General features: G+C 37.2%; 1 protein-coding gene across 8 annotated transcripts in view; it reads right to left on the bottom strand.

Moving 5' to 3' along the window:
* ANGPT1 (angiopoietin 1) overlaps positions 1-17,319 on the bottom strand; it is a 170,631-nt gene that overhangs the window by 28,865 nt on the left and 124,447 nt on the right. For all 8 annotated transcript variants that reach the window (XM_086742536.1, XM_086742542.1, XM_086742541.1 and 5 more), the window contains one exon: positions 11,649-11,815. In XM_086742536.1, the coding sequence (XP_086598662.1) occupies positions 11,649-11,815 (167 nt within the window). The remainder of the gene's footprint in view (positions 1-11,648; positions 11,816-17,319) is intronic.

Raw genomic sequence — 17,319 nt, forward strand, 5'->3', positions numbered from 1 at the left:
TTTATTGTAGATAAGCTTTATGGGAAAATAAAATACTTTTATTCTTACTCATATATTTTCCTTTTCTTAAAAAATGAATCTAGGAGCCTGGAGGAGGAGATAATGACATACCCACTACGTCCCATAGTGACAGCTGTGGTGGAACATATTGGAAAACAAGCTTCTCTCCAGCTATGTCATTGAGAAGCCCTGAAACACCAAAGGAAATAAAAGTTTCTAGAAACATAAGAGCACAATCAAACTTAATTATTGGAAGTTTCTTATCAATAGCCTATCAAAAACCCCTGGAAGGTGGGTTCTGCAGATACATGAAAATGAATACATGGAGAAGAGGAGGCTGAGGAGAAACCTCATTGCTCTCTACAGCTACCTGAAAGGAGGTTGTAGGGAGGCAGCTGTTGGTCTCGTATTCCAAGTAGCTTGCGATAGGACGAGAGGAAATGGCCTCAAGTTGTGTCACGGGAGGTTTAGATTGGATATGAGGAAAAATTTATTTACTGAAAGAGTGGTTAAGCATTGGAACAGGCTGAAAAAGGAAGTGGTAGCGTCACTATCCCTGGAGGTATTAAAAAAACGTGTAGACGTGGCACTTCAGGACATGGTTTAGTGAACATGGTGGTGTTAGGTTGACAGTTGGACTTGATGATCTTAGAGGTGTTTTCCAAACTTAATGATTCTATGATTCTATGATATTCTAGATATTAAAGAGCTCTAGTGTTATTTGTGACCAAAATAAAACATAAAAAGAAATTTTAGGGGCTTTTAACGGTGTTTTTTAACAGAGATATTGTATAAATTTTATAATTTCTGGGCTAATCTTGCATATATGAATTGGCATTTGACTTTCCAAAAAAAAAAGAAATTTTCAAATTGTCTGAAATGCCTGTGATCAATTGATTTAGAAAGGTGAGGAGGTTTGTGCTCTTCAAAGCATATTACTGTAACTGACTATGTAGATACTCTTTATCAAAAAGGCCTGAAGACAAACAGTAGCATTCATTTTAAATGGGAGTGTTTAAGATTAAGAAGGCTAATGATGAAAACTGCAAATAGTCAGCTCTTTCAGAGGAAATTATTCATACTCTGTCTATGGAGTTATTTGTGCCATGACACCTATAATGAACCACATAATACAGATACAAATTAAATTCCTCGCTTTTAAAGATATTTAAGTTATGACCTAGGAAAAGTAATCATCAATGCCTTTCTGTCATGTGAAAGAGTCTAGTGAATTATGTTAATATAAGATCTCATTGGTAGTTCTGTAACAATTTGCAGCTCTTGGAAAATCAGTTGTTATACTTCATATGGACAGACAAAGTTTGGTATTGAGTGTCTGTTATAGCTGGGTCTGGTACAGCTGTGCTTTCATGGCTTCAGTTTGTGCTCTTTTTTCACTCAAACATGGCAGACAGTCACTAGATTTTGCAGAGCAGCCAGTTATGAAGTTTCAGGGAGATAACAAAGCATTACATATCACTTAATGGAGGGTCTATTTTGCTAAAGTAAACTCATTTTCTTGCTTCCTGAAGGGAACACAAATGAAAAATGTTTTGGTGCCGGCAGTCACCCCCGCTGGTCCCCAGCCAACTTCTTACCGAAATGGCCATGTGGTGGGAGAAAGTGGTCCACTGCTCCCTAATACACTATCCAATAGAGTCCTCTCTTCTCCCCCTCAGGAGCTGCATATCATCCCTGTTCTATCCATTTCCATTACTCTTTCCTATTATTGACTTTCCTTTCTCTACTCAGTCTCTCCTTTACAGTATTCAATATAATAAAATCATAGAATGAATCATAGAATCACAGAATCACAGAATCATAGAATCATAGAACCATAGAATAGTTAGGGTTGGAAGGGACCTTTAAAGGTCATCTAATCCAACACCCCTGCAATAAGCAGAGCTATCTTCCACTAGATCAGGTTTCTCGGAGCTCTGTCCAGCCTGGTCTTGATCATCTTTGTGGCCCTCCTCTGGACTCGCTCCAACAGGTCCATGTCTTTCCTATGCTCGGGGGTCCAGAGCTGGACGCAGTACTACAGGTGGGGTCTCATGAGAGCAGAGTAGAGGGGAAGAATCACCTCCCTCAACCTGCTGGTCATATTTCTTTTGAAATATGGTTGGCTCATGGTTGGCATTCTGAGCTGCGAGAACACATTGATGGCTCATGTCCAGTTTTTCATCCACTAGTATTCCCAAGTCCTTCTCTGCAGGGCTGCACTCACTCCCTTCATTCCCCAGCCGTATTGATCCCAGGAGTTGCCCCAACCCATGTGCAGGACCTTGCACTCTTGGCCTTTTTGAACCTCATGAAGTTCGCATGGCCCCAATTCTTGAGCTTGTCTGGGTCCCTCTGAATGGCATCCCCAATTTAGAGAGAAGGATGTTGTGGGTGACCATGTCAAAGGCCTCACAGAAGTCCAGATAGATAGATTACATCTGTAGCTCTTCCCTTGTCCATTGATGTAGTCACTCCATCATAGAAAGCCACTAGGTTGGTCAGGCAGGACTTGCCTTTGGTGAAGCCATGCTGAATGTCTCAAATCACCTCCCTGTTCTTCACATGCCTTAGCGTAGCTTCTAGGAGGATGTGTTCCATGATCTTTCCAGGCACAAATGTGAGGCTGACAGGTCAGTAGTTCACAGTGTCCTCCCTTCTACGCTTTTTAAAAATATGCACCATGTTTCCCTTTTTCCATTCATCAGGGACTTCACCTGACTGCCATGACTTTTCAAATATCATGGAGAATGGCTTGGCAACTACATCAGCCAATTTCTCAGAACTCTGAGATGCATCTCGTCAGGTCCTGTAGACTTACATATGTTCAGGTTCCTCAGGCAATCACAAACTTCATCTTCTCTTACAGTAGGAGGGACTTTGCTCCCACAGTCCTCATCCTGCAGTCCATCCACTTGGGAGGCATGGGAAGAGAGGTTGCCAGTGAAGGCTGAGGCAAAAATGTTGAGTACCTCAGCCTTCTCCTCATCTACTGTTACCAGTTTGCCAGTCTTACTCATCAAGGAGGATACACTTTTTTTTGATCTTCCTTTTCTATCTGACATACCTGTAAAAGTCCCTATTATTCTCTGCATCCCTTGCTAGGTTCAGCTCCAGCTATGCCTTGGCCTTCCTGAGCCCATTCCTACACAATGTCCCTGCACTGTTCCCAGGATATCCGTCCCTGTTTCCACTGCCTGTTCCTTCTTGCCCGTTAGTTTGACCATAAGGTCTCAACTCAGCCATGCCGATCACTTGCCTTCCTTTCCTGATTTCTTACACCTGGGAATCGAGAGCTCTGTTCTGCTCCCTTATCCCTGAGACCAGTTTCCCAGGGGGTCCTATTGACTAACTCCTTGAAGAGCTGGAAGTTTTCTTTCCTAAAATTCAGGCTCCTGACTTTACTCTTCACCTTACACATATCCCTCAGGACTGCAAACTCCACCTGTGCATGATCACTGTAGCCCAGGCTGCCTCCAATCTTGATGTCACCTATTAGCTCACTTGTGTTGCTGACCAACAGTCCAATATAGCATTCCCTGTCGTACGGCTCTCTATCATCTGGCTTAAGAAGTTATACTCAATGTATTTCAGGAGTCTCCTGGATTGCCTATAGTTCACCATGATATTTTTCCAGCAGACGTTGGGGTGGCTGAAGTCCTCCTGCAGGATGAGATGGTGCAAGCATGATGCCTCCAGTAGCTGGAGTGAGAAGATTTTGACAATAGGTTCCCCTTGATCAGGCAGCCTGTAGTGGACACCAAGCACAAGGTTCCCTTTGTTGCCTCATTCTCTGATTCTTACCCATAACCTTTCAACCTGCTCATGGCTATTCTTCAGAGACAGATCTTCACACTCTATCCATTTCTTAACATAGAGGGCAACGCCTCTGCCTCTCCTTCCTTGCCTGTCACTTCTGCACAGCCTGTAGCCATCAGTAGTCACACTTCAGTCACGGAATTCGTCCCACCAAGTTTCAGTAATGGCAACTAGGTAACAGCTTTCTAGCAACACTGTGGCTTCCAGCTCTTCCTGTTTGTTGCCCATGCTGTGTACATTGGTGTAGAGGCACTTGAGCTGAGTTGTCAGCTGTGTCATCTTCTCAGAGGAACAGCCCTTAATTGCTTTGAAGTATTTCACTGGTGTTTCCCTGTTGGTTCCTATTACCTCAGGAGACCCTGGCTCACCTCCATAAGACTTCAGCTGTGCCCCAATTTAGCCAGCACATCTCACTGCACTCTCATTATATTCCATAACACAAAAGAAGAAAATCTCTGTTCCTGCTTCAGGATAGCCATGGCTATTGTATAGTGAACTGCAAATGTGTTTTATGTACTTAGAGGTGGGAAATGATAAGCTGTGGATGGATAGTATACATAGGATTTATATTGATTAAGTTAAATTTTATTATTCATAAATTGCACAAGTATATTCGCATCAACTTTCAGTTAGTCAGAGAAAATGTTATGTTTCATTTCTGCTTACATTTGGAGATAGTGCATGGACTGCCAGTGAGCTTTAGTCACTGATATAATATAGCAACACTGGTCTGGTTCCAGAAAGATCTCTGATTAATGTGCATCAGATTGAATCCCTGCACTTCCAATATTCAGACTTCATGGAATATTATTGGACTGACAGTGTTCTTAAACAGAATAAAGTTATTTCAGCCAGATATTTATATCTACATAGAAACATTAAACCTTTTTTTCCATATGATCCATTTTATACCATTGTTTGGTGAAAAAATATTAAATGTATTTTCAAATCATGGAAAGTATGTATACAGTAGATATTCTGTCTGTTAATAGGATTTTGCATGGATATTTCCTCTGAAGTAGACTTGCAAATTGAATTTCCAGCTTCCAAAGAAAAGTGAATTACTGTGGCTTTAAATTTTTGCACCATGTCTATTTTTTGAGTTATTCTGTAGTTTTCCTATTTGGCAAGTCAAGTACTGGGATCTGGGCACAGAATTGCGTCTCAGAGGATCTATGCTTATTTTCTTGCTTTGCTACAGATTTTCTATGTGTCCTCCACTTTTTCTTCCCCAGCTGAGAAGGGACCCTTTGAGGTTTACTGTGATACAAACAGTAGAGGAGAAGATAAACAGATGGCTCAGAAAAAACTTACAAGTTTTGATGATTCCCTGTTGTTACCTAAACTACTCAAGTGACACAAGAAGAAAATATGTTACTTATGGCACACCATCACTGAAAAGCCTGGGTAATAACAAAGAAAGAACCACACCAATATTTAAAAATGAGGTTTTGTACACTGAGGAAAGTGACAATGGCCTGTTAATGTCCTGCTTCTGAAACAGCAACAGTGTGTGTACATTTTTAAATTAAAGATACATAAAACCAGCTGTCCCCATAAAAGTAATACTCTCAAATAATACTTCCTGTACTACTCATTATGACAATTTCATTAGTACAATTTAAAAGACTGTACAAAAATAGTTTTTCTCTACTTTACAGAAAGAAAAGTGAGAAATTTTTGTAAGGAATTCCAGCATTAGTTCAACAATGGTGATTAAATAAATCAATAGCCTCCACCTTAAAAAAAAAAAAATCAGAGATTAACATTACATCAAGGCCTCTGGCTCCAGGCTACTTACCTAGTTTGCCCAAGAAAACAGAGAGAAATAATACTATTACTGAAACTAAATATACAACATCTTAAACAAACAAGAACTAAAAAATCCAATACTCTATTCAGTGAACTAAAAGGTCTCTGCTATCAGGTCCCATAAAGTCTAACAATTGTTTGTTTACATTCAGCAACTGATCTGGTTTCCCAAAGCAAAGCCTAGAGAGAGAGAGACAGTATTTTAGAGAACTTGGAAACTGTGCTACCTAGATTTGTATGAATCACAAGACCATGTCAGTGGTTTGAAGTGACTTGAATAACTTCAATGACTCTCTCTCCTGTTTGCAACAAATCCCATCAACTTCTTGCCTCTGAGGACCCATATCTGATTCTTCTCTACATAACTGATATCCTCCTGTCAACGTGTCTCTTACTTGTTCCACTAATAATGTACCTATGCTTTCTCATTTTCTCATAAGATTTCCTAATCTGTTTCTCATGCTACTTCCAAAATAAAGACTGTCCTCCTTAATTTTAACTATCAAAGATTGAAGTCCATTATTAACTCACAGAAGTTAGGATGCTCTTCGTCCATCATCAGTTTTCACCTATACCTACCTTGCTCCCTTCAGCAGTACTGCTTCATCATTTAATCATTCCTCCATCGATAGGACCAAAGGTAGTGAGTCATTGCAGCAATGGAAAGCTTTTCTAAATAAAATAATGACTAAACACTGGGATATACTATCATAGGTAGATGAGGGTCTATTCAATCTCTCTGAGATTTGAGGTACAAATAGCTTGGCCAATTAAAAATTTTATTTCCCCACTTCTCCATCCCATGCCTCCTTGGAAGTGCTGCTCCTGTATCATGAATAGCAAATTCAGATGTGTGTGCAGGCTGAAATTACTGCTGCTCAAAATCCAGCATCAGTATATCTGTCTTCATTAACTAATATGTGGGATTATGAAGTGCAGTGCCTGTAATGCCAACACATGGTTACTTTTCCTGTTTAATTCTGGATGGTCTGAGGACATAGGTCAGAGCAGCAGTATGTAATATCTCTACGACTCCTAAGACCATCAAACAATGCCAACAGACTATCAAGAATGAGCTAGGTAGAGTCTACAAAGGAAAAGAGGAGAGGCTGTGTGTTTTCTGGGAGCCTCTTTCAGTCTATACTTTTATAGTACTATGAATAATTTCTTTGAATTAAATTAAGAAACACTGCTAAATGGGGCTTTCAAGATCTGACTCTTCTTAGTCTATGGAGATTTTATTTGCCACAGTGTAAGACTTGCAAAGTTTTCATCATATTTACAGACAGCCCTCTGTATAATCATTTTGTGTAGACAAGAAGAGTAAGGATGTTCTAAAGGAAAATAATTATTTAGATACTTCCATGCTATTGAAGATTTCACATACGGAGCAACATTGATTTTCCTGTTTCAGTTATCATTTATCATCATACTTTTACTGCATCAGGATCCACTTTCTCATCTTAACTTTCTTCTGTGCAATCATCATCTGGGATAAATAGATTTTATTCTGCATTCCCAGAAACTCTTTTGGAGCTGTCTCATTTTGAAAGAAAAACAAGTATATTTTTAACATGCATGTGTTCAGCATTACTCTTTTTAATCATAGATTCTTTAAGCTAATAAAAAGTAGTAAAGAGATTACAAACATCCCAGAGAAGAAACAGAACCCTTCTGAAATCACCAATTGGGAGTTATCCAGACTGAATCGAACTTTGCATAATGTTGGGGTTGGATTTTGGAAAAACAGCATGAAAATTCTTTCCCCTGTTTTCTCGTACACATTTTATCACTTTATGTTATTTGTTCTCTTTTTCTTTTCTTTTTTTTTTTTTTTTACCTTTACTATATTCAAACACAAGGCCCGGAACCTTAACATTTTTTCATGTCTTCCAAATTTACAAAATAATGCCATAGCATAAATGAAAGTTGTTCCATTTCTTGAGTTTTTCCTTTCATTTCAACATCCCTTCTCTATGTCAGATCTCCTTGATCTTCTGCCCAGACCAGTTTAGAAACTGGTTAATACTTCTTAGTGAACTTGTATTATTTGAAACTAATGTAGAGTGCAAACAGTCTGCATTACCTATTTTTGCAAACAGTGTTGAAGAAGCAACACTTAATGTGGGCCACTAGCAGAAAATCCTAACAGCTTTCAAAATAAAAGAGTATCTAGTTTGTTTGGCAAAATTATTCCAAATGAACAACAACTAAAGTTTTGAAAAGGTATGCTGTTCTGTGTTTGAGGTATAGAAAACAAACATGGTAAATGTTTGCCTGACTACTGTGAAGGAAAAGCACTGCAAGCAGGAGGCTGGGAACTGTGGTTTTCAGCTTCAGAGGAATCATTTAAATTCTTAATTGCAATCTCTCAGATAAAGAGAAAATAGCGTTCTCTGAAGGGTGGCCAGCTGTTTAGGACTCAATAATCAGGCTTTTATTTGGCCTGTCTTTTAGAGTTGCTTCCATCACAGATAGTGATGCTGGCAAGCAAAAAAAAAAAAAGAGTTTTTTATGTCATAGGATGCATTCTTGTAATAATTTCTAACAACATAATTTTGGTTTGCAAAATGTCTGTTGGATATATATGTGTGTGGACTAGGCACTAGTGCATTTGTCAAGCATGAAAAACAATTTAGATTTGCATGTGGCTTACACTTCATTATTTCCAGACCTGTCACCATGTGACTCAGTTATTTTCTTTAAATATTCAGATATGTTTGAGTAAAAATTATTGAGGAATTCATCTGAAACTCAAAGGGCTAACAGAGATGCATAGAGTCTTTTCACTTCTTCATGTTTCCCTCTTTGTTTATTCCAGAATAATATGAATGGAACTGATTCCCCATTCCCTAGACAGAGGAACATCAGTTGTACCATAAGGAGGTCACACAGACAGCATGAGTAGAGCTCATTCTGGCCTTCAATTGGACTACGGAGTAGAACGGGAACCAAAGCTGCAGTTAGTAGTTCCAAGTCAAATGCCTTCTGATTTTTATGGAAAAGTGACTTGAATATGGAAAGCAGACTTTATCCCTGGTACTCAATATTATACTTTTTGAGGCCCGTACATCCTTTCTGATTTAGCTTCTACACTTTTGAAACACATCCATTCTGTTTTTCTTGTTCAATAAAAATTTTAATGGATCAGTTTTCACAATTGTTTCCATGTTCAGAAAATATGGTTTACATTGCCAAAAGATCTCCATTTCTTCTAATAAATGTGGGTTTCCTATTTTCTTTTTTCTTTTTTTTTCTTTTTTCTTTTTTCTTTTTTCTTTTTTTCATTTTCCTTTTCCCTTCCCTTCCCTTCCCTTCCCTTCCCTTCCCTTCCCTTCCCTTCCCTTCCCTTCCCACACCTGCCCTTCCCTCACCTGCCCTTCCCTTCCCTTCCCTTCCTGCACCTGCCCTTCCCTTCCCACACCTGCCCTTCCCTTCCCTTCCCGCACCTGCCCTTCCCACACCTGCCCTTCCCTTAATATTTTCCTGTTCTTAGAGACATCCTAGAGACCTAAACTGATTCAGGATGATTTTCCATGGCTACTCTGCTGTCCATCAACATATGAAACCTAATTTATTTAAGAAATCTCCAAATGCCTATGTTATCAGCCAAGGCAGAGAAGGAAATCCTATGCCTAAGTCCTTTAAAGGCTCTTTTTTTTGAGGCAAAGATGACAAAGGACATATCAAAATTTGAATAAAGTTTAAAACTTGGGCTAAGGCTCACTCGTTGGCCTTCAAAGTCAGCAGCACACCACTATTCATACCTATATGACCAGACTTTCTTCCCCAGCAAACTAACATGGACTTGCTCACAGTGTATATTGGAAAAAATCTCTACTCAATGGGATCCCACGGTTGTGTTCAGGAATTGCCTGGAAAAGCGATCCTCCTTGGATCAGCTAAAACTGCCAGGAAAAGGGCAGTCAATTAAATATACATAGGCAACTGTACCTCATTTCTTAAGCCCATGTCCTGATCCCGGTAGGTAGTTAGCACCTGAGGCAGTCTCAGGTCAAGGTCCCCAAGCAGAGTTCCCAGACTGTTGGAGGGAAAATGACATAGCCCTTCCCCAAAACTCTTTGCCTCTTCCACTATGGGCACATTACACGGACTTATGATAATCTCTTAAGCATTTCCAAGTTGCTTTATCTTACTACAAATACAGTCTAGCATTTTGAAACAAAACAAGAAATTCTCTTGCTATTTTGCCATGAATGAACTCAGATGAGTTCTGAAAAGTCCTTCCTTGACATAACCTTTAACATAAGTTAAATTTTCAGCATCCTTCCAATTCCTTAACAATACATGTTGTCCCTATTCCATTCAGAATAAATGTGAGCAAAAAAGACAGTTTTTGTTAGGAAATTCAGCCATCTTAATTCATCCTCTGGCCAATACTCCTGACACCCTCTCTGATTTTCATAATAATTATTAGAGTTAAGTGTAACTCTGTCCCATGACAAGTATTTGTCCCATGTTTTCCTTACATTTTTTAACATCTTCTTCTACTAATGTTTAAGGCCCCACATTATCCACTTTTACACTACTGTTTTTATCATAGAATCATAGAACAGTTAGAGTTGGAAGGGACCTTTACAGGTCATCTAGTCTAATCCCCCTGGAAGGAGCAGGGACATCTCCAATCAGATCAGGTTGCTCAGAGCCCTGCCCAGCCTGGCCTTGAATGTTTCCAGGGATGAGGCATCATTATGTTTTGTATAAATATTTGCAGGAAATTTCCTTTACTTATATTTGCTCTTTGCCTAAGAGCACCTCAGAATGGGTGCTCCACCTTCCAGAATGTGGGGAAACGGCATGCCATGGACAGTGCCAGGCACAGTGTTACTGGAGGCAATGGAGGACAGAGCTGTCCTTTGTGTGCCATAGGATACTCCTTGCTTTATGCAGGAAGTAAACTTGTACAGTTTGCTTCTAAATGTAGCTTTTGCGCTTCTACGCTATGCAGTAGTGCCCTCTGGCAAACCACAGAGGACAGGCGCACTACCTTGTGTCCCACCTGGGCAGAGTTCTGTCAGCAGAAAGAGCAATTGCTCTCACTTCCATTTCTCTGGAGGCCCATGGAGGAGGGAGACAATCAGCATTTCTGAGAATCGAGTTACTTGGGCTTAAAAATATGAATAACAACCTAGTTTCACATGCTATGACCTGAATGTTTGGTTTTAATACAAATTTGTTTCTCTCCGAAGTTTTATGCTAACTAGATGTGCTGTAATAAATAATTTAAGATATTTTTATGGGTTTCATTTTCTTTATCAAGTATTGTATTGTCTGTTCAGATGAAGCAATGATTAGAAAAAAAAATTAAACCACTTAGATCATCCATACATCTTGTCTCCAAACTTGTTTTGTTTTTTTTTTTTTAACAAGCAGTTTTAATTTCCTACTTTTTATCTTAAAAAAAAAAAAAGGACAAAGATATTATTGGAAAATATGTTAATTTCATATGTCTTTTTCAAACTATAATAAATGGCATGTTGCTGCTGATGATTAATTAAGGTTATCCAGTACCTGATACTTTGTTTTGCATTTAAACTCCTCACAATAAGATGTGTTCTGGTTTTCCTCTTCATTTACACTGAATTTTCATTTTGGAAATATCAGATGTTTTAACAGCATTTTTGGTCTCTTATTCCCATGTCCATTGTTTAAGTTTTCTACTTCTGAGGTAGAAATCCTTCAAGTTGTAATGAAGAATCCATATTCTTTTTCTATTAAATCTGTTTTGAATTCGGATGGTTTATATGCTAAAAATTATACAGTGTTCTAGCAGTTCTACCAGCCAGCATGATTAATAGGTCATCTGCTGTTCTCAGGTATGTTAGGCTTATTGTAACCTTCTATCATTGAGAAATCAGATTTACATTTTTTGACCTTTTTAATTCACTTTTGAGGAAAATCACTATCATATTATTGTCCTTTCTCATATTTAACAAGTGAACAATGAACAATATGTATCACTTAGGAGAGTCAAAAGAATTTCAATAGATTCTTACCTGTAATTCTGCTTCTCATTTCCTATGTGAAATCTGTCATACTGTGAATATGCTCGGTTTCCTTCCCAGTCCATTAATTCAATTCTTAGAGAATATTGCCTCTGACTTGTTATTGCAAAGATAAATTCATTTCCCAGCCAATGTTCACCTGATGGGCTACCAAAACCCTAGAAAAAAAGTTAGTAAAATAACTAGATGCAATTACTGTAATTGGTAGAACCTTTATACAATAGTAAAACCATCATTGTATTTTACCTATACATTCTAATTACTGGTCATAGCTTTCTCTGCTTCAGTTCGACTTTCTCTAAAATTAGTCTAATAATACGTACCATGTAGGAGTGTCATGTAGTTAAACTGATATTTGAAAGGACAGTTGAGGTTTTCAGTTGAAAATCACTTTCCAATTACAAGATATTAATAGTACAATGCTGTATTTGCACATCCTTTAGAATATGGATATAACCATATTCTATAATATATTTCATATGGTGTTAAAACTAGTTATCATTAAAACAATTAAGTCAAAACAGAATTCTGCTATACAGTATAAAAGGTTAAAAAGAGTTTTAATTATCCTAGATAATACACTGAATTCAAGTTAGCTGTGAATATCTTAAAGAAAGGACCATTCCTTTGCTGTCGAGTGTCTGCCACAACTGAAGGAGAGAGGTTTTAATTTTAAATCCTCTTCTGTATATAAGATCTCCTGGACAGGACAGTGTCTGTGAGTAACCCTTAGCTGTAACATTTATTTACTTCATTGCTGATCCACTGAAGCTCATATTGGCTAAAATTTTGGCTACTACAAAGTTGTTTTTTTTTCTCACCCTTCTGAGTTGAAATAAGATATCTATATATGTTTTGACACTTTGAAATCTTTAACTTAAAGAATTAGAAGTATTCCTATAGACTATCCAGAGCACTGAGAGGATACTGTAACTTTATTTTCAAAGAATGAAAAATAAATAGCAGTAGAATATTTAAAGTACCTAACTCTACTCACATTTCATTTGTTCAGGTAACCTTATTTCCAGTTAAGAAAACTACACAATTTTCAAACATGGAAAAACAATAATAAAAGAAAAAGTATAACCAGTTTTCAAAATGTACTCCTAGAGCCATATTTTTGTGCATCTTCCAGGTTTTAAAATAATTTAAATTTTCATCAATATTTTACTACATTAAATTCAAGGTTTTATTTAATGTAATTAATTTAATTTACTATATATTAAAATTATTTTTCTTTGTACACTACAAGTTCATACCTGAGTACTCTTAGCTCCATTTTTGTTCTCTATAAACAATAAAAATTATTTTAAATCATAATCTTTACTGGTGAATAATTATTTCAACATAACTATGCTTATTCATTTTTCTTAAGATCAGAAAAATAGGAACAGGAAATCTCCTGATTTGCTTACAGTGATTTGCTGGGCATGTCTTAGAAGACCCTTGTGAAAATTTCCTGATCAAATTAAATGAAAGATTGTGTGATTTTCTTGCCTGCAATACAAATTCACTCTTTACTACCAAGATGTGACTGCCAGATATAGGAAAGAAATAAACAATAAAGTAATCCTGGTTTTGGAATAGATTAGACTGTATCCAATCTCAAATATTTTCTTTTATCATTCATTATAGGAAGTTACTTTTCTTCTGCACTCCACATCATGGTATTTAACAGACAACATTTGCTCTCAGTTTCAGATCATGAATTAAACCACGTGATCTGCCATTGACTGAGTCAGTGTAATTTTCAAGAACATATTTGAACATTTCCAGAAAGCATGTATTTTTTTTAAAGTGGGATAAAATTAAGAGACTTCCTTGGGATTAGCAGTTAGGTAATGGGAAATGTGTCCCTGAGACACATGATCAAGAAATCGATCTTCTCTATATGACATTTCAGTCACTCCTAACGTGAAATGGAAACACTGGAAGTACAGTCCTCTCTCTTTTGTTCCTGATTGCATTGCCCTGGCTCCAGTGCTGACTAGTTGGGTCTACTGAGGATGAAATCCCTAGTGAGGGATTTTTTGTTGTTTCTACAGGGAATTACATTAGAAGGCACTCTACTCAGGAGTCACTTTTGTTTTAACTAGCCTATCCGAGCAGATATCTGATGCTCACTGATATTAGAAGCTGAGAAGACATGTCATGTTTGGCTATGCTGAGCTGAGTACGATAGTTTATGATTTGAATAAGCATGTCTGCCTTTTGGCTCAGAGACCATCAAGTGACACCCATGGACAAAGCATTTAGTCTGCAAGAATTGAAATTCAGTAGTCTGTGGTGAGTCTCAGAGAAGACTCAAACTGAAATATGGGAGGATACTATTAGTTGGCTTTTCCTTTCCTGTACATTATTTTATTATATCCTCTTTCTCAAGTAGATGATTTCCTATGTAAGTCCCTGTACCTACTGGTTGTAGCTAATACTGGTGATATCTTGCTTTGACGACATTGGTCTTCCAGTGTGAGCTGCCGCTCCTCAAGCTTTTCCATGATGATGCTTCTGTATCTCTCACCTACTCCTTTGATCACATTCACATGCATATTTGGCTTCATACATACTGCCTAAAATACAAAAGCTTGCTCCTCATCTGCATAAAACCTATCTACAGCTGACATATGCTTCCATAGTTTTCACTTTTTTCTATCTGCTCCTTTGACCCTTTCCATCTCATTGCCTTGTGTCTCTGCCCTATGACTGTGACATAGTCTCTCCTGTTCTAGCAGCTTTGGCAGTGTCGATATCCTCTTTCACAACTAGTTGTTGCCACTTACCTCAGAGGAAGGGAAAATACGCTCTGCAGTGACTACCTAACAGGCAGTTTGTCTCCCTAAAATCTAGAAGTTTAACCATAGGTGTTTATATATCAGTCAAAGTGCCAAAGTATGTTTCTTCACAGTCTACATGGTTTCTTATTCACAGAAGATATATTATTATTCTTATCAGCTGTCTCCCTTTAAAAGAAGATTTTCAGGAAGTTCTTTCTCCCTTTTTCCCAGTGCTGGCAAGCTGAGGGGACTCCCCTTTGAACTGTGGCTCTATTGAATTATATTTGTCTTATCTTATTTAGATTACAGTCTATTCAGGATGTAATACATGTGGCTTTTTTAACATTATGTGTTCCCATATGTGTTCTATATAAACTCCAGACACCATATATAATTATTCTGAAACAATAATAATTTTTCTTCTTCACATTTATACTTCCTTCTCCCTTTTCACACGTGTTATTACGCTAAGATGAAGATCTATCACTAAGTGGTTTGCTCTCCTGACCAGAGGAAATGAAGTTGCAGCAAAAGGGAACAGAAGGAATATAAAAAGGAGTATAAAAAATTATGAGGAAAACCACCACATTAGTTACAAAAAGTTGAATCTTGTCATAGGAGCTACAATACTGAAACTTAGGTTAGAAATGCTCAGACTAAGAATGATTGTTTTGTTTTGTTTTTCTTGTCAGGAGCAACTTATTTTTAAACAAATTCCTTGCTCTTATGAAAAGAAAACCAGGGAAGTAAGTTGACTATAAAACATATATCTGAAGCAAGGAATGTTCCTAAAGAGAAGTAGTGTATTTTATTAAACACCTAATATGGCTGGAAAAAGAAACAAACAAACAAACAGGCACTCAAAACTTTTATACATCTAAACCGAAGAGGAGCAGTACATTTCTGTTAAGCACAGAGTTGGGAACAATTTCTTCACATATAATTTTATTATGCCAAACTCAATTGTTTCCAACCTGTATTTAGTCTGCAGTTTACTGCCTCTGTTTCAGATCTGAAGAAAGACTTACATGCTTGCTGCTTTTTCCAAATACTTTGTCTGATTTAATAACTACACAGCTTTCTTGTTTATATCTTACTTAGACTGTCATTGCTAAAAGAACACTACTACTTTGACAAGATATGTAAGCTTTTGTATGCAGAAGAGAATGACACATTATTATTCAAAAAAAAAGCCTGAAAAACATTATTTAACTTTTCTTTTCCATTTGTAACCCTGAAGCTGGCAAATAAAATTATGATTTGCCTTCAAGATCTTTAGTACATTTCAGAATTTTATCTTCAAATACAATTTTTTTTTTTTTCTTCAGCCAGAAAACTTAAGGAAACAAGCTTGTGCAATTGTTATGCCCACCTGTCCTTTATGTTTGTGCAATACTTTTTGAAGACTTTTGAGGTTGGCATAGAAATCACACAAACTTGAAGTTCAACAATGTTTTAGGAGAACTGCTGTCTGGGATGAGTTGTTTCTGGGAGAAATGCTGAAGCAGAAGCTCAGCAGTTGCCTATTACAATTGCCTATCAGCAGGCTCAGACCAGCCAGCCAAGTGCAGATGCTGAGCATGTATTGCCTCAAAGGACCCTTAGACATCTGGGAGAGATTTGAGGAACATAAAAGGAGAACTCAAGCTATTGGCACAGAGAATCTTGGAAAATAATAGGGATTCAAAAGATTATTAGTAATGAGAATGGGACTTCTATGTGGGACACAGGACAAAAATCCACGGAAAAGCAGATCTCATGAATTTTGCTGCTCATAAGACAATTCAGTAATTGTTCAGTAACGACAATTCAGTAATTAAATCTAAGCATTTTAGTTAACAGAACATTTATGTTCATGCTGCTGCTCAAATCTGTGGGGTCCCAAGTGATAAGATGCCTTCAGCCTTGTCTAAGACCACGCCCGTCACCTTCTATGGATAAGGAGTTGGTTTTGAGAATGCCTTAGGGCATAATGTTAAATTTTAAAAGTCAACATTAGGAGTCATCTATTCCAGACCCATAGTAGTCATTAAACGTGTTTGTTTCCCAGTACATATATACGCTGTCAATGTACTCATTGGTTTTTTTTTGTATTCATATTGCTGCAGCAAATACTTCCAGAATTTTTGTGTTAAAGTTTTGTACTTAAACTCAAATACATGGGGTGATCCAAGTCATCTTCAGCTAGCAATCTACTAGGAAAAGGAATAACTGTATTTCATGAATGTGTTTGTAGTTTACTACATTTTAAGCCCCTCTGAAATCCAGTGGGTAATAAGCATTGTTCCAAAATTGCATTTTAAATTACTATGATACGCTATTTTGTCATTAGCTTTCTCTATTTTTTTTCATTATGTGTTTCCAAGTAGAGGGAATAATTCTTTAAACATTAAACTTTATTCCAAAAATAATAGTTTTGCTTTTCCCTTGAAATTTGCATCACATTTTGGGATGACTAGCAAATTAGAAGCTTTACATTTTCAAAAGGGTGTTAATGTAGTAAGGAAATGTTAGAAATTTCCAAAAGGTTTCAGAGCCATGCAGTTTTCTGGTTCTTTACGCCTATAAATATATACTAAATTGTGTAAATTCTGATATAGTGCCCAATTGTTATGTAAAAAAAAAATAAATACTAATTTGTTTTTCTTTTATTTCAATTTAAGTACTTAGAACAAGGAATCACAGACAAACGTACATGATTTTATATTTACTCTAGATGACATCCAGGTTCTCCATCAGCTCATTTCCAATTGCGTGATGATTAACAGAGTCAAAACTACTAAAGTAGTCATGAGTACAAAGAAAGAGAATTCAATGCTCATTTTAAAAATGACCTTATGAATTTACAAAGTTGATACATATTCAAAAATAATAAGTAGGGTGCAAAA

This window comes from Chlamydotis macqueenii, chromosome 2, assembly GCF_036417535.1.
Source record: "Chlamydotis macqueenii isolate bChlMac1 chromosome 2, bChlMac1.mat, whole genome shotgun sequence".
NCBI classification, from domain to species: Eukaryota; Metazoa; Chordata; class Aves; order Otidiformes; family Otididae; genus Chlamydotis; species Chlamydotis macqueenii.